The sequence below is a fragment of the Oncorhynchus clarkii genome, chromosome 10 (genome assembly GCF_045791955.1).
Source record: "Oncorhynchus clarkii lewisi isolate Uvic-CL-2024 chromosome 10, UVic_Ocla_1.0, whole genome shotgun sequence".
In the NCBI taxonomy this organism is placed as follows: Eukaryota; Metazoa; Chordata; class Actinopteri; order Salmoniformes; family Salmonidae; genus Oncorhynchus; species Oncorhynchus clarkii.
Window position 1 is genome coordinate 38,966,589 of NC_092156.1, and position 27,794 is coordinate 38,994,382.

The 27,794-nt window shown below is 42.0% G+C and overlaps 1 protein-coding gene across 1 annotated transcript; it reads right to left on the reverse strand.

Annotated features, from left to right (window-relative positions):
• Nucleotides 1-858: 858 nt before the first annotated feature.
• Nucleotides 859-27,695, reverse strand: LOC139419547 (A-kinase anchor protein 1, mitochondrial-like). Its single transcript, XM_071169516.1, has 11 exons — nt 27,571-27,695; nt 21,286-22,756; nt 20,620-20,804; nt 4,217-4,343; nt 3,992-4,116; nt 3,731-3,908; nt 3,139-3,289; nt 1,908-1,975; nt 1,709-1,782; nt 1,539-1,601; nt 859-1,425 (listed from the first exon to the last, which is right to left on the reverse strand). Exons 2-11 carry the CDS (start codon nt 22,724-22,726, stop codon nt 1,363-1,365), a joined length of 2,475 nt encoding a protein of 824 aa, XP_071025617.1. The 5' UTR covers nt 22,727-22,756; nt 27,571-27,695; the 3' UTR covers nt 859-1,362.
• Between the last annotated feature and the right edge of the window lie 99 nt (nt 27,696-27,794).

The window sequence follows — 27,794 nt, forward strand, 5'->3', positions numbered from 1 at the left end:
AGCCTTTGGCGCCATCTACCGAATTCGCTAGGTTCTTGTTTACTCATTCCATCATTCCCCAGAACATCCACTTCAAAAACTATCAGAGACATACAAATAACTCAAACGTAGAAACAAACACTCCGGGGATCAAAGCTGAAGCACAATAACCCTCAGTGAGTTTAACAGTCCAGACAAGTTCCTCACCGGCACTGGTTGACCAAGTCAAAATGTCCTTGGCTACAGAGCCACAATACACTGAATGTACAAAGCATTAGGAAAACCTGCTCTTTCCATGACAGACTGACCAGGTAAATCCAGGTGAAAACTACGACGCCTTATTGTCAGCTGTTAAATCCAATCAGTGTAGATGAAGGGGAGACCAGTTAAAGAAGGATGTTTAAGCCTTGAGACGTGGGTTGTGTATGTGCGCAATTCAGAGGGGCAAGACAAAATGTTTAAGTGCCTTTGAACAGGGTATGGCAGCACAATCAGTTTTCCCATGTGTATCAAGAATGGCCCACCAGCCAAAAGACACCGAGCTACCGTCACACAACTGTGAGAAGCAATGGAGTCAACATGGGTCAGCATCCCTGTGGAATGTTAGTCCAGGCCCCAACGAACTGATGATGTTCTGAGGGCAAAAAGGGGTGCAACTCCATATTAGGAAAGTGTTTCTAATGTTTAGTACACTGTGCATATTTAGTTTGGACATCGAGCTCAATATACAAAAGGTTCCTGAATGTGTATCATCTAACAAACTCACAAAATGTACACAACATGCATTAATTGAATGAGATGTGATAGACTGTAGCTTCATTATACTGTACATCTCACAACATAAGTCTGTGGCTGTGGTCAAAGTGGACACCTCAGAAAGGACAGTTCATTTTTATTTAGTTTCTTAATAGGATTGTATCCATTGAAAACAAAACAGTAATTAGATGAATTGTGAATAATATTGGTCAAAAATCATGTAAGCATAATTAACAAACATTTATATAAGGGTGGGGGCTGTAAATAAAACTTCACCAAATAAATACATCAGAAAGTGTACATGGTGATAAAGAAACAACAAGCATGAACAGTCGAGTTGAGAAGGAAGACATTGTTGTGCCCCAACAGGGCAACAGTCCAGAGGATGGGACTGAGGGGATGGAACGATGAAAGGCAAGACAGGGGCCATGTTTGAATACTTCAGAGATCCAATGTTCCTTCCTACTTTCCTTGAAGTAATCACAGATCTAAATTGGTAGATTGGTGAGGGTAATAGGGCTGGTAACCTTACTCACACATATCCAATTCCTTATAGATCTGTGCTTAAAAAGGGAGGGAGGATACGTTTGAAAACTATCCAAACAGGGCCAGGATTGGTCTTCACAGTCAGAGGCAGTCTACCCAGCTACACAGTCCATTATCCACCAGAGCACGGTTCACAGACACCAACTGGAAGACCAAGAGAGAAACATTAGCAACATGAAGCCATTAGAATACTTTTATAAATGAAGAGGTTTAACATAAACAGTGGACGACTTCAAAAATATAAAAGTATTGCATACCTCTTCTCCTTCAGTTTTCCATATCTGTACCAAGGGAATGCCACTGGTGTGACAGCTTGTGACCTGGGGAGTGTGCAGATACAGGGTAAGAACAGAGACCACCTTTCCTTGTTGTCATTGTGCTGACTGTCCACCAGCAGGAGGAGACATATCCATGTACTTTTCTCTACCTGTGCAAGTAGTGGCAATCCTTGTGTCATTTCCTCCAGTGCAGATTTGGCTGCAACAGAGAACCCTTCTTCTCCTAGTAGATAGGGAAGAGATGTCACAGTGATATGAGAGCATGAACATTAATGGAAGTTTAATTACAGAGTTTAAACGGTTGACAACATTTTGAAATTCTGTTTCATAAATACAGCTGAAACATACCTGGAAGGGGTGCAATATGTTCCAGGATCGCCTCAGATCCTTGGAAAGGCAAGGCAACAAAGTCTGATCTGTGGGAAGACCAACAGCAAAGTCAATCCCACGTTTCAGATGCAGATCAAAATGTGAGCTTTACCGGCCATAACAAATATATCATATTCAAAATCTTGGGGCTCCCAAGTGGTGCAGCGGTCTAAGGCACTGCATCTCAATGGCAGAGGCGTCCCTACAGACACCCTGGTTCGAATCTAGGCCATCACAACCGGTCGTGATTGGGAGTTCCATAGGGCAGCGCACAATTGGCCCAGCGTCGTCCGGGTTTGGCCGGTGTAGGCCGCCATTGTAAATAAGAATTTGTTCTTAACAGACTTGCCTAGTTGACGTGTAAGGTAATGCTTTCTTTAGGACTACCCACTGCCGATTCATTGACACCATATGGAAATGACTACAATAATTATGCAAGGAGGAATGAACGTTGGCTCCTTGCAAAATGCATGTCTTTGTCCATCTGGCTTGTAAATATTCTCTGTTTCAGTGTCAATCTATTTACCCACTTATCTGTGCCTCCATCCTTGGTACAGTAGGTAGTTAGCTAGATTGCTTAAACTGCTAATAATTTAAGCAAACTACACAATGAGGCATTGAAAGTAATTTTACTTCCTCTAAATCAGCGTTTTCCAACCCCAGTCCTCGAGTAACCCCAACAGCACAATTGTATTTTGTAGTACCAGAAAAACTCAACTGATTCAACTAATTGAGGGCTGGATGATTAGTTGACAAGTTGTGCACTTGTCCAGGGCTGTGTGCACCGTTGGGGGTACTGGAGGACTGGAGTTGGGAAATGCTGATCTAAATACTCCTCTTTGGTGGACAATTCTGTGTCAGTCACAGACTTACAGGTGAGGGAAACTTTGCTGGCCAGCACCAGTTGGTACATTGAAAGTTTGCTTGCGAGAGTGTGCTCTCAAAACCGACCGGCAGAGTAGAGAGTGATGATGCGATTGAAAGAACCTGAACCAACCTCCATGAACAGCCAATGTGATTTATAGAGGATGTTGATTTTTTTCAATATAATATTTTCTGCTGGACATGTTTTTAATTTGGTCAGATTGTATGCATAAAATTAAATAAAATCATCCAAAAGAAGGTTTTACCAGGTAATGGAAACACTGGTATATTCCAACATCAACTTCTATTCCAGTACCATTTAGACTCCCCACAGTTAGTGTGTCACCTGATCTGGCGGAGGGTGTCGATCTTCACCAGGACATAGCCTCCATAGTCCACATAGCAGAGCTCCACCTCCTTGGTTTCTTCATAGTAACCCATCACCTGCGCTCTCCACCAGGCTCCCTCAGGCATCTGGGCAGCACAGATCACTCCCACTGTGTGTGTGTGAGAGAAAAACATTTGAGATAGGAAATGACACCACAGAAAGATACTATCATCCGAGGGTAAGGAGTCCCAAGGCCCTGGCTGTGCATGCCTACCTTCCACTGGGGCCGGCAGGGGAGGGCACCCTGGCTGTGCATGCCTACCTTCCACTGGGGCCGGCAGGGGAGGGCACCCTGGCTGTGCATGCCTACCTTCCACTGGGGCCGGCAGGGGAGGGCACCCTGGCTGTGCATGCCTACCTTCCACTGGGGCCGGCAGGGGAGGGCACCCTGGCTGTGCATGCCTACCTTCCACTGGGGCCGGCAGGGGAGGGCACCCTGGCTGTGCATGCCTACCTTCCACTGGGGCCGGCAGGGGAGGGCACCCTGGCTGTGCATGCCTACCTTCCACTGGGGCCGGCAGGGGAGGGCACCCTGGCTGTGCATGCCTACCTTCCACTGGGGCCGGCAGGGGAGGGCACCCTGGGTGAGAATAACACAAGCTCATCTGTTGGTCCAGGCTGCGGAGAGCATGGAAGGTTGGGTGTGTGTGCTGCTGGAGGAACACATAGTTCCCAGAGGCTACTTGGATCACGGTTACCTCAACTGTCACCCTATGGGGAAGCAGCAGCTGAGAGAGAGAGAGAGAGGCTTTTAGTCAATGCACTACCCACTGTTCCACACTACTTCAGCCAACCAAAATATACTACTTACCCAGGATGTGATGGGGAGAGAGGGCAGTCTGGCCACTGGAGGATGGACATAACAGCTGGTCACATCCAGATCTTTGAACTTCTTACTGATCAGCTCCAGAGCACAATCCACCTGCTCCTTTGACCCTGGAGGAAACAGAGGGACAAGCTGAGCAAGCCACAAGGGGCAATGCAGCTACCAAAGCCTAGGTGCCTGACTACAAGTGATGTCCTGTTGTGCACTCACCCTCTATATGGCAGATCTGGAACTCCTGGGTGTAAGGCAGGGTGGCGATGAAGATGTTCGCTCCGGATGTCTCCTTCAGGTAGCTCACATATCGCCCCTGCTTCCCAATCAATCTCCCAACAAGATGCTGTCGGACAGTGAAACAGAATTCAAAGAGAGATAATCATGCATAAGTTCCTATACCATACTAGAAGGTGTATGTGTGTGTATGTAGATTTTCTCTGAGTGGCATATAGGCTGTCCATGTCACCCTTCGCATGGCTTGCTCTGATAACGTGCTCAGATGTAACCAATTCCACCGAGCACCTCTCAGAGTAATTGGAAGGAGCGGTCTGTGTGTGCATTATATATATATATATATATATATATATATATATATATATATATATATATATATATATATATATATATATATATATATATACACACACACCACTGATCAGTCAGGCAGCATGTCCTTGAGTGAGAACATGAGGACAGTATGGCATCAGGAGGCAGCAGGATTCCCATTACACACTACCAGACCACAGCCCCAACCACCGTTCCCCATAGCACTACGAATAAGACAGCTGTACCCAGCTGTGTCACCGAAGTGCCTGGTCTCAGTCTCAGAGACTATTTACTGCAGCACACTACTCTACCAAATCTGGGCTATAGCTAAATGGCTCACACTACAAGTAGGCAGGGCAAAACTGAGTTGGGATTTTTATATATTTTGAAATACCAGAAGTCACCGTTGGAAATTAATATTGAAAGTTACATTTACATAGTTTATTCCTAAAACTTCCTGTGGACCACACATTTAGATAAATAACTCATGTCAAAACACAGCTTTAAGGTGTCCAAATCAATAACCAATGCGCAGAAACAGCACAAGCACCAACCACTTGTTTTGACAAATGTCAAAAAGACATTCAGATTGATTAGTGATCAGTGTACACCCTGTTGAAACAAACACCGGCCCCCAACAACAAGAAGAAAAACATGGAAACGGGAGATATCTTTTACCTCACTGGTTAGCTGACAATGATAAAAATGCAGAACGTTGGATTTTGATACGGGGGTCACCAAAACTCAACACTTTTGTAAATGACTTTATCGATATCACATTGAAATCAATAGTGACAAAAATGTATTTAAAAAAATACAGGTTGCACATCCTGTAAATAAAATGTAAAAAAACATGGAATCTAGGAACAAGTTGTATATCACTGGTAAAGGACAACTTTTAGAAGACAGCCAGCTACATTTGGAAGTGTTGCATTTTGATCAATTCAAAGTTTATTGGTCATGTACACAGGTTTGCAGATGTTATTGCAGGTGCAGAGAAATACTTGTGTTTTTAGCTCCAACAGTGCAGTAATACCTAGCAAAATAAATACACACAATCCAGAAAAATTCTAAAATATCGTAACGAGCAATGTCATAAATATATTGTTTAATGGTGTGTAAAAACAGTATATAAATAGAAAAGGTGTACAGGATGAGCCTCGACTAGAATACGGTATAATTATAAAGTGGGTAAAAAAAAAGTATGTACACATTAAAGTGACTAATATTCAATGACTATGTACAGTGCTTTCAGAAAGTATTCATACCCCTTGACTTATTCCACATTTTGTTGTGTTACAGCCCAAACCAAAAATATTCTCACCCATCCACACACACACACACACACCATACCACACACACAATACCCCATAATATCAAAGTGAAAACATGTTCAGCATTTCTGCTAATTTATGGAAAATTAAATACAAAAATACCTCATTTACATAAGTATCCACACCCCTGATACAATATTATTTGTTTCCTCTTTTTCAGTCAGTCTGTTTTATCTGGAGTATTTCTCCTGTCTTACCTGGTGTCCTGTGTGAATTTAAGTATGCTCTCTCTAATTCTCTCTTTCTGGTAGGACCTGAGCCCTAGGACCATGTCATCACCTGGCATGATGACTCCTTGTTGTCCCCAGTCCACCTAGTCGTGCTGCTGCTCCAGTTTCAACTGTTCTGCCTGCGGCTATGGAACCCTGACCTGTTCACTGTGATTACTATTATTTGACCATGTTGGTCATTTATGAACATTAGAACATGGCCAAGATGTTCAGTTATAATCTCCACCCGGCAGAGCCAGAAGAGGACTGGCCACCCCTCATAGCCTGGTTCCTCTCTAGGTTTTGACCTTTCTAGGGAGTTTTTTCTAGCCACTGTGCTTCTACACCTGCATTGCTTGCTGTTTGGGGTATTTCGGCTGGGTTTCTGTACAGCACTTTGATATCGCAGCGGATGTAAGGGCTATTTGAATACATTTGATTTTATTTTTTTAGGGGGTGGATCAGCTTTAATATTGAGGACAGATTGCTTCCATCAATGTAATTGTCTGCATCATTTCCAATCCCCCATATATTTGTGGGTAAAAAAAAAACACTTTGTAGAATATACCTTTATTATTCCCCGCAAACCCTACCACCCCTCCCTCAATTGGAGTAAACTAATAACACCTAGATTATGTATAAACTGAAAGTTGAAGCCTATTTTACAATAGTTATATTTTGTTTTTAGTCCTATTTTCCTATGTCCATCCATTTTGGATTTCTATTTGCCATATATTTGTCAACTGTGCTGTGATGCTTCACAAAAGTACTGAACCTTTATATTCTCAGTTTCTACAGATTGTAAAAGAAAAAAATGTTGCTAAAATAATTATATTGTTGATCGATTGACTAGGACTTTTCAAATCACCCAGTATTGCTATCTGCAGAGTTAGTATTAGGTAAATGTTGTAATTCTTCATTCATTCCTGGACCTGTGACCAAAAACGAGTACATATGGACTGTACCAAAATAAAAATGTTCTAATGACGCTGCTTCCTCACAGCAAAATCTGCAGAGCTGGGAAGATTGTATCCCCAATATAACATTCTATTGGTTGCAAGAATTTTGTATAATACATTTAAAATTGAAAAATTCTAAGTTTTGAATCCGGCGTCATTTTGCGTGTCAATTCATAAACCATGTGCCATGGAATCAGTACATCGAAAATCTCTTAAACTATTTTGCAATTTATATGGCACACCTGTCAAATTTTTGGTCCTTAAATGAAACTAGTATATTTGTATTTATCGCAATTCTCTTTAACCATTTTTGGTCTTTAATTCAGGGCCGACAGACAAGTTCTTTACTTTTTCGCCCTTCCACTTGCCTCTTCCATTTTTGTAGTAACACTGCAATTAGTTGTAATTTTGGGTAGAGCAGACATTTCCATATGTCTGTGTTAGCTGACATACTGTAACTCCACCAGTCCTTTTTATGATATAATTTACAAAGATTATACCTTTTTTAAACATTTGATCTAAAAACGAATTTAAAAAAAATGAATTAGTATATTTGAGTTTAAACCACAATATTTGTTATATTATTTGTTCCGTCTTTTCAGGTGGAATAAACTGAAATAGCAACCAACTTTCTATGGCTTGTTTAAAAAATTTCTCTAATTATATATATATATATATATATATATATATATATATATATATATATATATATATATATATATATATATATATATTAGGAGATTTATGTGTTTTCAAACAACAGAAATTAGTGAGAGGTTGTAATCTGAAAAGGGAAAAGGCCATTCTTGAACATTGGGTGAGACATTCTTACAAATATACTAGAGAACCATTTCAGATTTACGTAAGTATAACTTTTGTATGACTGATGCCTTTTGTGAGAGGTCTAATGCGTTAATAATTTCTGTCCTCCAAATGCATATTCAATACATAAATAGGCCTGTCTAATTGTCTGGCTTGCCATTACAAATAACATTTAATATTTTTTGTTCATATAATTTAAAAGCAGGTCACTAGGTGTAGGCAAAACCATATGGGGCGGCAGGGTAGTCTAGTGTTTAGAGTGTTGGACTAGTAACCAGAAGGTTGCAAGTTCAAACCCCCAAGCTGACAAGGTACAAATATGTCGTTCTGCCCCTGAACAGGCAGTTAACTCACTGTTCCTAGGCCGTCATTGAAAATAAGAATTTGTTCTTAACGGACTTACCTAGTTAAATTTAAAAAAAGGTAAAAATATGCAAATAGGTAAACTGTGATATGACTAAAGAGTTAATCAGGGGGATTTTTCCACAAATAGACAGGTATTTTCCTTTCCATGGTAGCAAGATCTTATCTTTTGCTAACTTTCTATTAAAATGTACTGAGCGATATAATTTCTGGATATGTATACAGAGTATGTCCACATGCCCTTCAGACCATTTTATTAGTAAACTACACAGTAACGTAAAAGTTGCATTTTATTGTTATCCAATATGTAATATAGCACACTTATCATAATTTGATTTTAATCCAGAGATGTTAGAAAAAGTACCTAGATCCTCTGATGGTATCAGACAGAGGCTCTGCATCTGTCCTCGTTCTCCAAGACCTTAGTGCTGCTTTTGATACCATCGATCACCACATTCTTTTGGAGAGATTAGAAACCCAAATTGGTCTACACGGACAAGTTCTGGCCTGGTTTAGATCTTATCTGTCGGAAAGATATCAGTTTGTCTCGGACAAAACAGAGATGCTTGTTCTAGGTCCCAAGAAACAAAGCGGTCTTCTGTTGTATCTGACAATTAATCCTGATGGTTGTACAGTCGTCTCAAATAAAACTGTGAAGGACCTCAGCGTTACTCTGGACCCTGATCTCTCTTTTGACGAACATATCAAGACTGTTTCAAGGACAGCTTCCCCCCCCCCCCCCCCCATCTACGTAACATTGCAAAAAGCAGAAACTTTCTGTACAAAAATGCTGCAGAAAAATGTATTCATGCTTTTGTTACTTCTAGGTTAGACTACTGCAATGCTCTACTTTTTGGCTACCCGGATAAAGCACTAAATAAAACATCAGTTAGTGCTAAATACAGCTGCTAGAATCCTGACTAGAACCAAAAAATGTGATCATATTACTCCAGTGCTAGCCTCCCTACACTGGCTTCCTGTTAAGGCAAGGGCTGATTTCAAGGTTTTACTGCTAACCTTCAAAGCATTACATGGGCTTGCTCCTACCAATCTTTCTGATTTGGTCCTGCCATACATACCTACACGTACGCTATGGTCACAAGACGCAGGCCTTCTAATTGTCAGGAGAATTTCTAAGCAAACAGCTGGAGGCAGGGCTTTCTCCTATAGAGCTCAATTTTTATGGAATGTCTGCCTACCCATGTCAGAGACGCAAACTCGGTCTCAACCTTTAAGTATTTACTGAAGACTCATCTCTTCAGTGGGTCATATGATTGAGTGTAGTCTGGCCCAGGAGTGTGAAGGTGAACGGAAAGGCTCTGGAGCAACGAACCGCCCTTGCTGTCTCTGCCTGGCCGGTTCCCCTCTTTCCACTGGGATTCTCTGCCTCTAACCCTATTACAGGGGCTGAGTCACTGGCGCTCTTTCATGTCGTCCCTAGGAGGGGTCATTTATGAACAATTGAACATCTCGGCCATGTTCTGTTATAATCTCCACCCAACACAGCCAGAAGAGGACTGGCCACCCCTCATAGCCTGATTCCTCTCTAGGTTTCGGCATTTCTAGAAAGTTTTTCCTAGCCACCGTGCTTCTTCACCTGCATTGCATGCGGTTTGGGGTTTTAGGCTGGGTTTCTGTACAGCACTTTGAGATATCAGCTGATTTACAAAGGGCTATATAAATACATTTGATTTGATGAGGCTGTGGAGGGATTCCAATTGTGGTTTTAAAAGAAAACATGAATCATCTGCGTACAATGACACCTTTGTTTTTAAGCCATGAATTTCTAATATTATTGTTGGATCTAATTTTAACAGCTAACATTTCGATTGTAATAATAAATAGATATGCCGATAGTGGACAACCTTGTTTTACTCCGACAGTTTAAATACTTTGTAGAAGCATCTTTGGCAGCGATTACAGCTGTGAGTCTGAGTAAGTCTAAGAGCTTTCCACACCTACAATGTGCAACATTTGCCCATTATTCTTTTCAAATTCTTCAAGCACCGTAAAAAAAAAAAATAGGTTGTTGATCATTGCTAGACAACCATTTTCAGGTCTTGCCAAAGGTTTAATCAGGTAAAGAAGGGGTTTAGCTGGTCTGGGAGCGAGGCGTCTGTGTATGCAATGTGGCTGGCTTTCCCTTTATAAGACGTGATTATCTGGAGTCCCTGCCATATACAGTATGACTCGTGTCTGAGCAATTGAAATGTGACTCCACTTTCTCCCTGTACTGTCGTTTTGTATCCGATTGTCTTAAGGAGGACGTAGCTGATCGGTTTGTAAATGTTCATGTTCCCAGTCACCTTGACGTAGTTAAATGCGGTGGTTTGTACTTTCAGTTTTGCACAAATGGTGCCATCTATCCACAGTTTTTGGTTTGGATAAATTAGTCAGTGGGAACATCCTAAGCACTTCACCGATTCAGTGTATTCGTCGATACTTTTCTGAGGCGTCCTGGAACATTTCCCAGGCCACATGATCAAAAATCACAGATTCTGATTGGCCAGGCCAATGTTGAACAGTCCTTACCACGGTAGCTTCCGGTTTAACTTTATGCCTATAGATGTGGAGGAGCAGAATGGAGGCGTGATTTGCCGAAGGGAGGGCCTTGTTTCTGTCCAGGAAGGGAAAGTAGCAATGAGCCAGGGTCCATGCTGCACATATAGCACAGGAGATGTGCGGACAGAATTTCGGTAGTGTTTTCCTCAGACTTCCTTTAATAAATTCCCCAGCTACAATAAATGTGGCCTCGTGATATGCAGATTCCAGTTTGCACAGTTCCTTGAGAGCAGTCGTGTCAGCTTGGGGTGGGCGGGGAATATGACCGAAGAAAAGGATAATCTCGGGAGGCAATGCTGTCGGCATTTGATGGTGAGGTATTCCAGATTGGGAGAACAAAAGAACTTCAGTTCCTGTACGTTACCACAATCACACCATGAATGTTAGTAATGAAACAAACTCCTCCGCCTCTCTTACTCTGCCCAGAGTCCTTTCTGTCCATGAGATGGACAGATAACTCTGCTGGCTGAATGGACAGGGCAATATATCCGGAAAGTGCCATGATTCCATAAAACAGTATGTTACAGTGCTTAATGTCTCTCTGGAAGGAGACCCTGAGCTCGTCTACTTTATTGTCCAGGGACTAAACTTTAGCGAGTAATATACTCGGAAGCAGTGGATGGTATAAAAGACGCAAGTCTGACTAACGTCCCAGTCTTTCAACCTCTGAAGTGGGTCGCCAGCATACATTTTTGTATTTGATTATTAAAAATCTACCTGTAGTGAAGCCACTCAATATTTACATTACATTCAGTGATCTAACTCCCATCCAAAGTGACCCACAGGAGCTACCCGGGTCAAGTGTCCCACCCAAGGGCACGTCGACAGATCTCCCACCAAGTCAAAAAGGGCAACCCAAACCAGCGACCTACCAGCCACCAGCCCAAGCTCCCAGCCACCAGGCAATCAACTGCCCCCCACAGTTCAGACATCTGCCTCCCATGCACATACCAACAAAATGTACAAAAGAGAAAAACATAAAAATGCAAAAACAAAAAAAGCCAACTGTATACATTTGAGTGCATGTACGCACGTGTGAGTATGAATGCAGTTTTGATCCACACACACACCAGGATCCAGATTCACAAAACACTTCTTACTCAAAAACATAAGCTTAAGAAAAAAAATAGGTTCATAAGATAGTTTGTAAGTGCAATTCCTCAACAATATCTTAATATTTAATGATTTTCTTATGAATTTGCTTAATGTTTGTTGCTAGGCAACCATTTTTGTTGGCCATCTAAGCAATCATGTTAGCATATTTTGTACTGAGAATGCTGTTGGGTTTGGGTTTAAAAGAACCAATACTGAAACTTTCAGATAAAGTTGGAGTGAATTAAACATGTTCAATTGCTTTCATGAGCTTATTCTCTCACTGCCCTGAGTTTAAGACAAGGATTTAGTCATCTTGGAATTAACATTTCCAATAACAATTTCCAAGATTATAATTTCTTCTTAACTTCTTGCTTAAGGAGAAACCTAAGAAATAGCAACTTTGCCTAACTTTCTTCTTAAGGCTACAGTTAACTGCCATTTTTTTGTTAAGACATTTCTTAAGGTTTCGTGAATCCCTACCTCTCGCTGCCACCCGCCTCCTCCATTTTGGGGTAATGCTGTAATCAATTAGTTGTAATATATTGGATTGAGCAGACCTGAAAAAGACAACTACCATTACAATTTAAAAACATACATATTTTCCATAAATACAGGTCTTTTACCAACCAGTACGTACATTCAACCATAATTTGTTCTATCGTTTTTGGGGGATGAAATTGAAAGCAGCTCTGCAGTACTTTTTTGAAAAAGAGAGATACTTTTAAATATTTTTCATTTAAATCGAAAATGAGACATGACAAAAAGGCAATTTTTAAACCATGGATGAGCTTTTATTAGTAATCTACTTGAGCCATTTGTGACCCAATTCAAGAAACTAGGCGCATGTCGCAAGTCACGACTTCACAGGAGAGCTGTTTGAACGTAAAAAATGTATTATCAAAATGTGCTTCTTTTGGCAGAAATGCATTCTAACAACTTTGATGTGCCTTAATATCAAACTTGTATGCCACCTGTAAATATGAGGGAAAAAAAGGTTAAATTACGAGACTAGTTGGTTTAGCCAAAGAAAAAGGGGAATTCGGGTATGATAGCTAAGGCGAAAACACGAGTCTGGATTACATCGTCAAACTAAGGCAACGATGCATGGCATCAGACCGGACACGCGTCAAATCATGATATATACTGGTAAGATTTTCAGATATTACACGTTTCTAATTTTGACAGAAAGTGTTTTCATTTCAAGTGTACTGTTAGCTAGCTAACGTTAGTTGGCTAGGTCTCTAGCTAATGTTATGTATATGATCTTATTCTTAATTTCTCAGACACTAGCTATAGCCATATAACCTGGTTGGTTAGCTAACTGCTGATTCATGAAGGGTAGTAACGTCATGAGTTGTGATTATGGTCCATTATTTAGTTAGTGACATGTCTTGACAAAGCATTCATGTCAAGTTAAAGTGTACTGTTAGCTAACTAACTAAAGTTACGTCATGCGTTGGGATTCATCGTTTACCTAGCTAGCTACATTTCTTAACAAAAGACTCATCTTCGCGTGCAAGAGCGCAGAATAACTGATGCATTTTTGAATGTTTAACACCCGTTGAATATGTCAGTAAACGTTGGCAACAAAACATAATTCAATTGTTGCTAGCAGCACAGTTAGTCACCAACGCTCTAGATAACATGAAAAAAGCCTAACCAGCTCTGCTAGGGCGATTAAAATGGTCAGAGTGGGATGTTTTCTTATTATGTGTCTGGAATTAGCTAGCCAATGTTAGTCAGTGCTTGACTGTTGTTGTGAGGTCAGAGCTTTCGGAACTGTACTTATTGGCCAGAGGATTCAGTGTGCGCTCTGAACGCAAAACCACAGAGAGCGATAGGGAGAGTAATGTTCAGTGAGCTGTTCCCTCTCTCTGATGTCTGGAAGTAGCTGGCAAGATAGTACAGAATGGTTGGATCAACCCTTAAAGAGATGGGACTAAGGCTTAAGAGGGTGTGACCAATACTGAATGGTGTAAACACAGAAGGACTCTCCAAAAGTTGTACCAAAACATTGAAAAGATAGTTCTCAAAAGAGAAAGTTGATAAACTTTCAAAGCAGAATTACTTTCCCATTGTTTCCACAAATGCAGTGTATGATTATACAATTTTCTAGCTCAGTCTGTTTTTATTTTTACATAAGATAAAAGTAGACATTCAAATGTTGCTACATAAAATCAAATCTAGGTGGCGAGTCACATTTTGGGTTAAATTAAAATATTTGTGAAGCTTTTAGAGAGAGGTTTAGTGCTTTAAAAATTTCAACCCACCCAGTTCATATTCATTATATAGATGGGCACAAAATAAATTTACTCACATGATTTATAAAAAAAAATAAAATAAAAAAAATCAGGAGTACGTCGCACCATACGTAGGTGAGTAAACGGAGATATGCCACCTGTAAATATGAGGGGAAAAAAAGGTTAAATTACAAGACTAGTTGGTTTAGCCAAAGAAAAAGGGGAATTCGGGTTTGATAGCTAAGGAGAAAACACGAGTCTGGATTACATCGTCAAACTAAGGCTAACACGAAACATTTTGTAAGCGGCTTGTATCGTAAATTCAGTGTGCTTCAACTTTGGACGTAACATTCGATGTAATTACTCACTCTAAAACGGATGTTTATCGAGCCATGTTTGGTTTCATTGCAATCCTCCGTTTGTTAGTAACACAGCCATACTTCATGGTTTTTTTCCCGGGACATGTTGACCGAAAGGAACTGATTTGAACACACCAAACTATGACCTCATTGCGCACCAATGATATGACCAGTTCTTCGTTGATTGACTGTATTTCGGACCAATGAACACTGATCGTCTTGAAATCTAGCTCGGTAGATAGCCAATGAGATGAGGTAAACAGTAATAGGTAATGGTTCTATCCGGGAAGACTAGAATTTGTGGGAAACTCGAGCGTAAACACAGCCATTCGCCATTGAAAATTCTACCAGAAGCAGCCACGCTGGTTACGCACAGCATTTTTGTTTTGAGAGCATTTTCAGAGAAGAATTATGGCGAGTAAATCTGTAAAATCAAAGACAGTCAAAATATACAGATCTACACGATATTATTGAAGAAATTGATAGGGAATTACTCCAAGATGATATTATTGAAGAAATTGATAGGGATAGGGACAGTGAATTACTCCAAGATGATGATTCGGACAGGGAGAATACTTTTGACTCAAAATCTGAAGAGATGTTCTTGTATTTTTTTATTTTTTTATTTTTATTTTACCTTTATTTAACCAGGCAAGTCAGTTAAGAACAAATTCTTATTTTCAATGACGGCCTGGGAACAGTGGGTTAACTGCCTGTTCAGGGGCAGAACGACAGATTTGTACCTTGTCAGCTCGGGGGTTTGAACTCGCAACCTTCCGGTTACTAGTCCAACGCTCTAACCACTAGGCTACCCTGCCGCCCCGAGAAGGATGGAGAAGATTCCGTGTTGGATTGGTGAGTAACGTTGTTTGAAATTAATATCAAATATTATTCATTTGAGTTGTTTGAGATATTTTATTTGCCATATATAAAAATAATCAGTAATGAAATGTGTAAAGTACACATTGCTCTACATTGTGGGTGCGTGCATGACGGTCTGTATATATTTTTTTACATTTTATTTGATCTAAAAATGGAATGGAACCGCTCCTCACCATAGTGATCGTTTCCCTACTCTTTATATAATCTGTGTCTGTGTGACTGTCTTTATTTCACAGTCCCAGCAATTCTGTGTGAGCCCATACTGCCAAGGTTCCCATCCCCTACTGAAGCTGGTCCATCCAGCCGGACCCCTGCTGTCCCTGGCACCACACCTACCCCCGCCCGGACATCTAGGAAGTGTGAAGTTGGTGACAAAGAAGCAGAGGAAGGGAAGTGTGGAACCTGCTGGCAGAGAGGAGGAGGATGTGGCGCCTCCACCTCCAATATTCAGACCAAAAAGGCCACCAGGATCTCAGCTGGACATGACCTTCAGTTGTTTTTCACCTCGGCAGTTGTTGATACCCTGGTGTTGAACACAAATAAGTACAGAGCTAAGAAGCAGGCAGGCAAGAAAGAGACATGGAAGCCCATTTCCTTGTCAGATCTTTTTTGTTACCTTTCTATGGTCATTTACATGGGTCTTGTAAAGCTAAAAACCCTGAAGGACTACTGCTCCCCTCTATCAACTGCATTTCCCCACCACGGTCATGTCATGCAAAAGGTTTCTGACAATCTCACGGGCGCTTCATATCAGTGACCCAAAAGTTGATGAGGACAACAAGAAGAAGCGAGGTACGGCAAGGTTTGATAAGCTCTGCAAAATTAAACCTCTACCACAACATTGTTGAGGCCTGCAATACTTATTTTCAGCCCACCCAGAACCTTTCCATAGATGAGAGAATGGTAACCTCAAAAGGCCAGAATTGGCCAAAAACAGTACATGCGCAACAAACCAACTAAATGGGGTTACAAACTGTTTGTTTTGGCCAATTATGCGTGTGCATACATGTGCAATTATTATTATTTTTTGTTATCTATGAGGGGAAGAGCAGTTGTGTGACCGGTAAGGGCATTAGCTATGACTCATGGACTTATGGATTTTCAGCTGCTAAGGAAGGGCTACAAACGGTTTGTGGATAACCTGTAAACAAGCCCTACCTTGTCCATAGACCTGAGGAAGCTGGAGAAGTGGGCCTGTGGCACCATTCTGACCAACAGAGTGGGATTTCCGAAAACCAGGGTGAATGACATGCCTAAGCGGGCTGAGCTGGGTAGCATGAGATGGATTCGCGAGGATGGCCTGCTCTTTGTGAAGTGGATGGATACCAGGGAGGTGCTCCAGTATCCACAAGTCCTTCAGTGGTGATACTGGGGCATGGACCACCAAAAATGTCCCCATTCCAGCTGCTGTGAAGGACTACCACAAGACCATGAAATGGTACAAGACATTGTTTTATCATTTCATCGACATTGCTGTGGTGAACGCCTTCATACTCCAGAAGGAAATGGCTAAGAGCTGTGGACAGCCCCCCATCTCACAGCTAGCCTTCAGGGAGCTGCTCATCCAGGACAGCCCCCCATCTCACAGCTAGCCTTCAGGGAGCTGCTCATCCAGGACAGCCCCCCCATCTCACAGCTAGCCTTCAGGGAGCTGCTCATCCAGGACAGCCCCCCATCTCACAGCTAGCCTTCAGGGAGCTGCTCATCCAGGACAGCCCCCCATCTCACAGCTAGCCTTCAGAGAGCTGCTCATCCAGGACAGCCCCCCATCTCACAGCTAGCCTTCAGGGAGCTGCTCATCCAGGACAGCCCCCCCATCTCACAGCTAGCCTTCAGGGAGCTGCTCATCCAGGAGCTTGCTCCAACCAGTGGTGTTCACATGCCAAAATTCATCATTCATTCATTGCCCTGAGGAATGTGCCTCAGGGCAAAACGGGCTCAGTAGGGAGGCTTCGTTGTGCTCTTTGCCACAAGAAATCCCCTGTCACCTACACCACCTGTTCAGTGACCCTCTGCTTCACACCAGAAAGACACTGCTATGGCATCAGCAGCACAATATTGTGTAGAGGACTGAGGGTCTTCACATTATTGTACATTGAAAGTGTAAATAGGTACTCTTGTTATTTAGAAATATTCTTTTTTTCCCCCATTAAATAAATAAATAAATATATATATATATATTAAATTGTTCAAATATATATTTTTGGGGGGTATGTTAGAATAAATGTTTTGTATATAGTTATTTGCAAAATTTCCAACTAATTTGGGAACATTTTGGAAAATTTGTGAGGGACACCTGGGTGACTTCATGCTCAATGGCATGTACCACACTCATTCCTGAAGGTATTCGTCTGAAACTTTGGTAAAATACTGTTGCCCACTTATGTTCTTATTTGAAATGATACCCAGCATCATTTCTGAATGTTTGGCTGTTCTTGTTCATTTCAAAGATGCAACAGTAAACATAGATTATTTCCTTGTATTTACTTCTACCAGATCTATTGTTTTATATTCTCCTACATTCAATTCACATTCCCACAAACTTCAGAGTGTTTCCTTTCAAATGATACCAAGAATATGCATATCCTTGCTTCTGGGCCCGAGCTACAGGCAGTTAGATTAGGGTATGTTTTCAGGCAGAAATTGAGAAAACCTGTTAAGGATGGCCCTCCAGTTTTTAAGCTCTGAGAAATATATAGCCTCTACTTACTATTTTACAGCTGGGTTTGCTATACATAATTTCTACCCATTGAATAAGAGACTACCCGAAATTGAAAATAATCCAGGCATTTATATATAAAATCCAGCCTTACTTTATTAAAGGCCTTTTCAAAATCTGCTATGAATACCAGGCCTGGCTTCTTAGATGTTTCATGTTGTTCTATTAGTTGTCGTATATTATCTCCAATGTATCGTCCATCTAAAAAACCTGTTCTGAACAATACATGGTCAAACTTTTGTTATATCACGCATATTGTTGAAAACAATACAATGGGGGCAATTTTTTGGGGTTAAATGTGTCGTTTAAACATACATTATACAAAAGCCACTGGGAAACTTGGAATAACCTATATAGTGCATTCGGAAAGTATTCAGGCCCCTTGACTTTTTCCACATTGTTACAGCCTTGATTAAATACCAAGAAAATCCTACATCTACACACAATACCTCATAATGACAAAGCAAAAACAGATTAAGAAATGTTTGCAAATTTAAAATAAACATTCAGTATTCAGACCCTTTGCTATAAGAACCAAAATTGAGTTCATGTGCATCCTGTTTCCATTGATCATCCTTGAGATGTTTCTACAACTTGATTGGAATACACCTGTGGTACATTCAATTGATTGGACATTATTTGGAAAGACACACACCTGTCTATATAAAAAAGTCCCACAGTTGACAGTGCATGTCAGAGCAAAATCCCAGCCATGAGGTCAGGTCGTAGGAACACTCCGTAGAGCTACGAGACAGGATTGTCGAGGCACAGGTCTGGGGAAGGGTACCAAAACATTTCTGCCGCATTGAAGGTCCCCAAGAACACAGTGGCATCCAGCATTCTTAAATGGAAGAAGTTTGGAACCACCAAGACTCTTCCTAGAGCTGGCCGCCGGCCAAATCAATCAGGGGAGAAGTGCCTTGGTCAGGGAGGTATAATAATAATAATAATAATAATGATCTGTTTTAAGCAATTGATCATGTTGACTATAAACTTATACCAACATCCCCAATCAGAGGTAAAAAGGGTACAATTCCCCTCCAATTTGATGTGGTCAAAAACAGCAGCTTGTGTAATGTAGTAACACATACTGTCCACATGAAAAGTAGCGTAATATAAATGTATTAGATATTTATTTTTCTATATCTTAAATTAGGTTTAGTAAGATTTTTGTAGTACATCTTTTTTTATAAACACACTTCACATGACCAGAAGTATGTGGACACCTGCTTGTCGTACATATCGTTCCAAAATCATAAGCATTAATATGGAGCTGGTCCCCCCCTTTGCTTCGAACACAGCTTCCACTTTTCTGGGAAGGCTTTCCACTAGATGCTGGAACATTGCGTCGGGGACTTGCTTCTAGTCAGCCACGTTCATTAGTGATGTTGGGCGATTAGGCAATTCATCCCAAATGTGTTCAATGGAGTTGAGGTCAGGGCTCTGTGCAGGCCAGTCAAGTTCTTCCACACTGATCAACAAACCATCTCTGTATGGACCTCGCTTTGTACATGGGGGCATTGTGATGCTGAAACACGAAATGGCCTTCCACAAAGTTGGAAGCACAGAATCGTCTAGAATGTCATGTTGTAGCAAGAAGATTTCCCTTCACTGGAAATAAGTTGCCTAGCCCGAACCATTAAAAATAGCCCCAAACCATTATTCCTCCTCCACCAAATTTGACAGCTGGCACTATGCATTTGGACAGGTAGTGTTGTCCTGGCATCCGCCAAACCTAGATTTGGCCGTCAGACTGCCAGACAGTGAAGAGTGATTCATCACTCCAGAGAACATGTTTCCACTGCTCCAGAGTCCAATGGCGGCGAGCTTTACACCACTCCAGCCGACTCTTGACATTGCGCATGGTGATCTTAGGCTTGTGTGCGTGCGGATGCTCGGCAATGGAAACCCATTTCATGAAGCTCCCGACGAACAGTTAGTGCTGACGTCGCTTCCAGAGGCAGTTTGGAACTCTGTTTTTACACGTTACGCGCTTCAGCACTCGGCAGTCCCGTTCTGTGAGCTTGTGTAGCCTACCACATTTCCACTTCACAATAACAGCACTTAAAGTTGACCGGGGCAGCTCTAGCAGGGCAGATCTTTCATAAACTGACTTGTTGGAAAGGTGGCATCCTATGACAGTGCCATGTTGAAAGTCACAGCTCTTCGGTAAGGCCATTCTACTGCCAATGTTTATCAATGGAGATTGCATGGCTGTGTGCCCAATTTTATACACCCGTCAGCAACAAGTGTGGCTGAAATAGCCGAATCCACAAAGATGAAAGGGTGTCCACATGCTTTTGTATATATTTCTCACTAGTTAAACTATGTAGAGATTTTTTTAAAATGTTCCTAAGCACAATTTAACTAGGTGCTCAAGACTATAGCGTCCAACATTTGAAGTCTCTACTACAAGCCCAAAAATCCCCGACATTAGAGAACCTAACATTGCAATCAGTAGCCAGAGAAAATATATTATCAGTAATGTGGTGAAGTGATGAGAGGGTTAGACAGGGGAGGTAGACTCACCTTTGGCACCTCTATGTCCCAAACTGTAGGTGGCTGGCTGCTGTTGTAACTCTGGATGTATTTTTCAATTTGCTGATCAGTGTTCAGCAGTTGACTTAGCGGACTTGGACTGTTGATATGCTGGTTGTCCCGGGCTTCGTGTTCAACGTAACGGTCTACAGAGTCCATGCTGTTCACACCAGAGCCTGGGGCAGTACGGATCAGTCACTTGTGTTGTGTACACAATGTAACCTCGCAAACACAGCAGCACACAAAACACCCACATACAACAGTAACAGGGGAGAAAGAAAACATTCTGGCATGGCGAGAGTTCTCTTACCTGAAAATACTGCGCCAAGAAGGCAATACAAAAAGTTAAATTAGCATGCAGGGGAATGTTCCCTCATCAGCAACTGTAAAAACTGTATGGTGTCTAGCTAGTACTGAGACTAAACCAGGTTCACATTCTATATGGGAACTCTAGCAGCTGCAGGCTAGAGTATTGCAAAATAAAGAAATTTCTTCACTGCAGTAAAATCAGCCCTGAAGTCATAAGGCAGAGCTAAAACAGGACACCAGCCACTGGTGTGTGACCGCAACACTAAGAAATAAAGGGGACCGGTCAGCTTGAACAGAAAGATACTGATATATTGTGAGAAATTGAAAATCTACTATGAGGCAACTCACCTGGAACAGCCACCTCTGTCCTGTGACCGTTAGGGAGGGCCATGCTGGTGGCCCCCAGTCCTTCAGCGGGTCCCCTGGGTGGTTGCAGGCTCACACTGGGGCTAGAGTATTCGCCACTGGAGCTCTCCTTGGAATGACCTGAGCTGGAGCCAGAATCACCTACTGCAGAATCTTCTGCTAGCTCTGCTTGCTCAGTCGCAGTTCTACTGCTGCAGTCATGTTTCACATCCTCATAGACTATAGGAGATGAACATATGTTCTCCCTGCCAGTTGTTGAACACTGATCCTCCTGCAATAGACCAGGCATCTCTCTCCCAGTCTCACTGTTACCCATTGAGATGATATCTGGGGATGTGAAGGGGTCCCTGTTACAGAGAGGCCCAACATTATGTTCTAGTAGGGTCCTTTCCTTCAGGACTTGACTCACTGCTACTGAGACCACGTCAGTAATCAGACTTGACGCCAGCTGGTTAATTTCCTCTGTGTTACTCCTGCTAAGTTCACACTCCTCAGACTGGTCTTTCTTCTGAGGTGATATCAGAATGCCCAATGGCTGCCTTGAGGGGGACACCTGACTGGTAAGGAGGTTGATGGGAGAAGCCAGACAGGTGTCATCCTGTAGACTTGACTCACAGGTTGGTTCTTCCACAGCAGGCAGGATAGATAGGTTGTCTTTGGAGAGGAGGCAGTTCTCAGCCAGATCGGTTAGAGGCTTCATCTCTGCAAAACAAAATGTAATCTTGTCTTCTCCAACCTCTCCCTCTGGGTCCAGTCTAACCTCCCCTGGGTCTAGTCGAACCTCCACTGCAGCCTCTTTGTTGAAAGTTCTGTTTGTAGTGTCCTCCAGTGTCTCAGAGAGCGGCGGTGCATGTGGCGTTAGGCCTGCACTCTCACCAGGGTTAGGATTAGAGCCTAGGTCAAAGATACAAGAAACTTGTTCCTCATCAGAGGATGGCTGGTGTTTATTTTGTAATGCTATATCCTTCTCAGGTCCCCCCTGGGCTTGGCTCTTAGGTGCAGTCTCTGGGAGTACTTGAGCTGAAGACTCAGTTCTCTCCGTAACGGGCTTCACAGTAGTAGTATTGAGGCCTCTACTCAGACACTCTGCAGCCACAAACGTTTCCTCCGGTTGTGATTGGCAGAGTGGGATGTTAGCCAGCTTTGCTGCCGCTTGTGTGTTTGTACAATCAACACGCTCCTGTTCCACTAACAACCTCTTCCTCACTGCGTGCCTGTCCCGATCTGTCCCAGTGGAGTGGCCGTTCTCCACAACACCAATACCTCTGTCTCTGATGGAGGAGGACAGGTGCGCCTGGTCTGTGGTCGTCTTATCCTTGTCAGTGGGTTGTTCTTTCTTCCGAGAGGTGTACCACCACAGGCCTAGGAAAGCCAACACTCCCGACAGGGAGAGGACCAGAACGGATTGAAGCCTCAGCACCATCTCCTAATCTCCTGCTGCTAACAGCAACACCTGAGAAGAGACATACACAAGTTAACACCATAAAAACAAATCACAACACGCCCAGTCTCTTTACTTCTAGCTGGGCTAGAAAGGTGTGAAGCACTGATGATAAAAATACCATTGAAGGGATGGCTAAGGGAGTATGGCCACACTATTCTAGTTTAGTGAGAAAAAAAAAAAACTCAGTCTCCACCACACCACCCCTCTGAGCAGCAATCCCATTAGCAGCCAGGTCATAGTGACAGCATCTGATTGCAGCGAACAAAGCACACGTGTCACGTTACCTTCTGCAGAAGTTAACTTTGGGAAGCTGGGTCTGGGGCTAAGGGTCCGGGCCATGATAGGACAATGGTAATGCACCACTGTCCAGAGTGGTGCATTACCAATAGAAACTCACTCATTATTACCTACTGTGGGGGGAGAATCAACTTATCTGTCATTATCTGTTGTTTAACCAATAGGCTAAATATCAGTAATTATGTTGCCCAATAGTTTTTTGCCACAGAACAGAAGATTATACAGCGTAGCAAGCTAGTAGTATTGTTTGCAGTTTGGCCAGACCCTGACCGGCTGTCCTACATGCAGGTTGACTCAACCTTTTGGTAGAGAATTATAAAAAGAGGTGAGCATGAAAGGCATGCCATTCGTTCACAGATCCAGTCAGTCCAATTAAACAACGCAATGGGCTATATTGCAGTTCCACTTAAGCCTGTGACCTTCAGGTTGGCATACGGACAAGTTGGCTACGCTTCTCGCCAGGCATGCCAGCCCTACCGTCACATATGCAAAGTCTCAGAGGGCCGTTGTGTGACTTGACTTTGACCCTCATGGAAGAAGTGCCAGGCAGGGTGTGCTGTGGAAAATACTCTAGTACTCATCTTCAAGGAGGAAAGCTCTTATTTCCTAGAGTTCGTTTCAAGTTCCCACAGAACAAAGGAATAATAACCATTAATAGCATCATAAACATCTGAGCCACGCAAATATATGGTTCTGAAAACAAATGCCTATAGGCTACAGCAGTTCATTTATGAACGTGATCTTAGAGACAGGAGAAGAGGTGTAGCCTAAATGTTTGACAAACAAGCAGGTTCATGTGACAGCCCTGTCTTAGTATTCCTCAGAGGATTTCCAAAACTATGCTCAATATCTAATTCCATTTGCAGGGCATCCTCTCCACAACCAACAGGAAAGGGGAGTGACAGGCCCAACGTCCCATGCTCAGCAATATCTACCCTCAACAACTAGCCCTCTGACTGCAGATATAGAGAGCTAGGGATTATAGAGGTTCTATCTGCAAAAAGATGGAGATAATTGGCTTTAAAGGGATACTTCAGGATTTTGGCAATGATGCCCTTTACTTCCCCAGAGTTAGCATGCTAGCAGATACCCAATGACTTCCAGTCAGTGCGCTAACGCTAGTTAGATGTAGTTTTGCGAGTCAATGCTAACTTCCTTCATACTGGATAGAGACATAAAACATGGTATCCACAAGTACACCGGACTATGGGAAAGTAGATAACGGGCCTCATTGCCAAATAAAAGTATCCATTTAAAGTTCAGAACCCTCATTGGTTTAACTTCTTGACGCTACCCATCCCTTAAGCGGGATAATTGTCATCAGCAACCGCTGAATAGCATAGCGCCTCAGTCAAATAATATTACAAAAAATATTCAGATTCACGAAATATGCAATATTGCAAAACACAGCTTAGCCTTTTGTTAATCGATCTGTAGTCTTAGATTTTGAAATTATGCTTTACTGCGAACGCAATCCAAGCGTTTGTGTAGGTTTATCGATCGCATGACAAAACATTAAGTACACTTAGCATCAGGTAGCTTTGGTCACGAAAATCTAAAAAAGCAATCAAATTAATCGTTTACCTTTGATCTTCAGATGTTTTCACTCACGAAACTCCCAGTTACACAAATGTTCCTTTTGTTCCATAAAGATTATTTTTATATCCAAAATACCTCCGTTTGTTTGGCGCATTATGTTCAGAAATCCACAGGAAAGAGCGGTCACGACAACGCAAACAAATTCCAAATAATATCCGTAATGTCCACAGAAACGTGTCAGACGTTTTTTTATAAACAATCCTCAGGTTGTTTTTAAAATATATAATCAATAATATATCAACCGCAAATGTCTTTCACAGTAGGAGAGGGAAAAGCAATACCTATCCAAACTCTGTTGCGCGAGCAAAACTCATGTGACCACTTGACGAGATGTTATCGTTCTGGCTAATTTTTCAAAATAAAAGCTTGAAACTATGTCTGAAGACTGTTGACACCTTGAGGAAGCGATAGGAAAATGAATCTGGTTGACATCCCTTTAAATGGAGCAATGGGAGGCTATGGAACATGGAGTTTTCAAAATAGAAGCCACTTCCTGGTTTGATTTTTCTCAGAGTTTCGCCTGCAATATCAATTATGTTATACTCACAGACAATATTTTGACAGTTTTGGAAACTTTAGAGTGTTTTCTATCCTAATCTGTCAATTATATGCATATTCTAGCATCTGGTCCTGAGAAATAGGCCGTTTACTTTGGGAACGTTATTTTTCCAAACAAAAATAGTGTCCCCTAGCTTCAAGAGGTTAATGTGTCAGCAATCTTTCATCTTGTATTCTTTTGAACTGAACATGAATCAGGGTATTTAAAGTACTATGTCAGGTAGAGAATATTGAACAGAACAAAGCTATGTCAACAAAAATTGACAACAAAACAATACAGATAGGACTAAGTGCTTAATTTCCTCTCTGCTGCGCAGCAGGACCATAGCACAGTCAATAATAATCCAACTGTGGTCTTTGCTAAAGTATGTTTGTTTATATTGAATTGTAGGCTAAACTTATGAATCGATAACATTGGTTGAATCCTTGTAAGGTATAATCAATTATTAACATGCGCCTAGTGTTGCTGTTCAATTTTGATAATGAATGTAACAGTAAACTGAAGGTGATGTCAGAAAAGACGAGACAGTACATGGCATAGGAAAATAGCAATGGTACACATGGAAACAGTTTCTATTTAATGCCTAACTAATTATCCTAACAGGATTGAGGGACCTCTAGCTATTTGCATTAGGTCAAAAAGTCAAGTCAGCAAGCATGGACCAACTGAAATAACTAGCTTTAAAAACATTGGCTAGTCAGACCATTACTACTGATGGCTGATAGCCGTTGGCAGAGTAAAGCATAGCACAGAATTTCCAGCTATACTTCCTGAATTCCCGACTTGGAAGACAACATAGTTGGGTCAGGTGGTTATTAAATAAAATAATTGTTTTGTTCAATGAAGTAAGCCAACAATGTGTACGTCGCCATCTTGTCTACTTCAAATCTTCTCATTTGTCAAGACAGGCGAGTGTTGTTAAACGCACCGCTTGATTTCTAGATGGCGCTCATGACATGCAGCACTTTGGTGTGGACATCCACCCGTCTCAATCAATGAGACAAACCATCTGCATGGAAGGTTAGAAGACCACGCATGTCTTCTAAGTCAGGAATTGAGGAAGTGTTGCCAAGTAAAGGCTGGTCGAAAATGTACTGTGCTATGCTTTATAGTACCTACGGGCAGTTAGATGGGCCGCGGCAAAGGTTTTAGAATTCAATGCGGCAAAACTCAAGCAGTTTCGCAAGCAGCACGGTTCGTGGTGCTCGCTCCCGTGAGGCTCCAAAAGAGGAAATTAGCTGAAGTCTTGAGCGGGTACCGCGTGACTTTGTGAGAAGTATCAGTAGCTTTATGAGGCCTAATTCTGGCACGTATCACCCCCTATAGCGCATGGTTGACCAATTAGCAATCAATGTTTTAATGACAACATTCAAGTTGAGCTGACAACAACCAGGACCGCAGGAAGGCGAATTTTCTCGCAATTCAGTTGCCATTTACCACAGCCTTTGGGAACAGCGCCTTTAGGAACAGCTATCAGCTGCTGTTAGCCAGCTGGAACAGTATTACTTTTTTATTTGACCTTTTTTAACTATGCAAGTCAGTTAAGAACAAATTATTATTTTCAATGACGGCCTAGGAACAGTGGGTTAACTGCCTTGTTCAGCGGCAGAACTACACTTTTACCCTGTCAGCTCAGCGATTCGAGCTTGCAACCTTTCGGTTACAAGTCCAACGCTCTAACTACTAGGCTACCTGCCGCCCCAAATGGTCTGACTAGCCAATGTTTTAAAACCTAAGACAACCTGTGGCCCGAGTTTTTGATGAGGCTGATAAAAACTAAACATAACCGATTGGCACTCACACTGGTGTACACAAGCAGCCCAATTCAAATGTTTTTCCACTAATTGACCAAATCACATTAGGTCTTTTCACATCAGATCTGCTTGGTCAACAGAATATCAGAATTGGGCTGCCTGTGTAAACGCATCCATATTGCACTGACAGCTATCAGCATCAGTTTATTTCCCCCAAAAGACACTGACATTTCATCCTTCATTTGCACGGCCGAAATATAACCATCACCAAATGTTGGCCTCTGCAGTTGTCATTCTGACCGGCTAATGTGTTAAATGGGAATCAGGTGCGTTGGACAACTCGTGTTACTAATTAATAGAGCGCTAACCTTAGCTGGCTCACACTTTAATTTCCGCAGTTAGAAGTAACTAGCTAGCTAAGTAGATAAATTAGCTAGTTACCAAAGCAGAGATGTTTGCGATCATCTTTGCTTGCAACAATCGAACGTTTCCTCTGGTTTCTCCCCATTGACATGCAATGCATTTGAAACTGGTGCAAGATGAGGTTGATAGTTAGCCAAACAAACTGTACACCAGTTTGAGTGCTAACATTTGGTAGCTAGATATCTACTCACCACGTTTTTAATATCCCGAGCAGCTATATAACAGCACACCAGTAAATTGCTCCAGCTACCTCTTGGATATCTCCACCTGTTTCTTTCAGCACACAGTCACTTTTAGAAGTCCAGCAGCTTTGCTCCAAATACTGCAGCCAATCAACCCTCGCGATAGTATTGCCCAGGGAGGGAGACTGCATGGTTTCATAGGTTGTCACCTCCACAACCAGTCAAAATTGGGT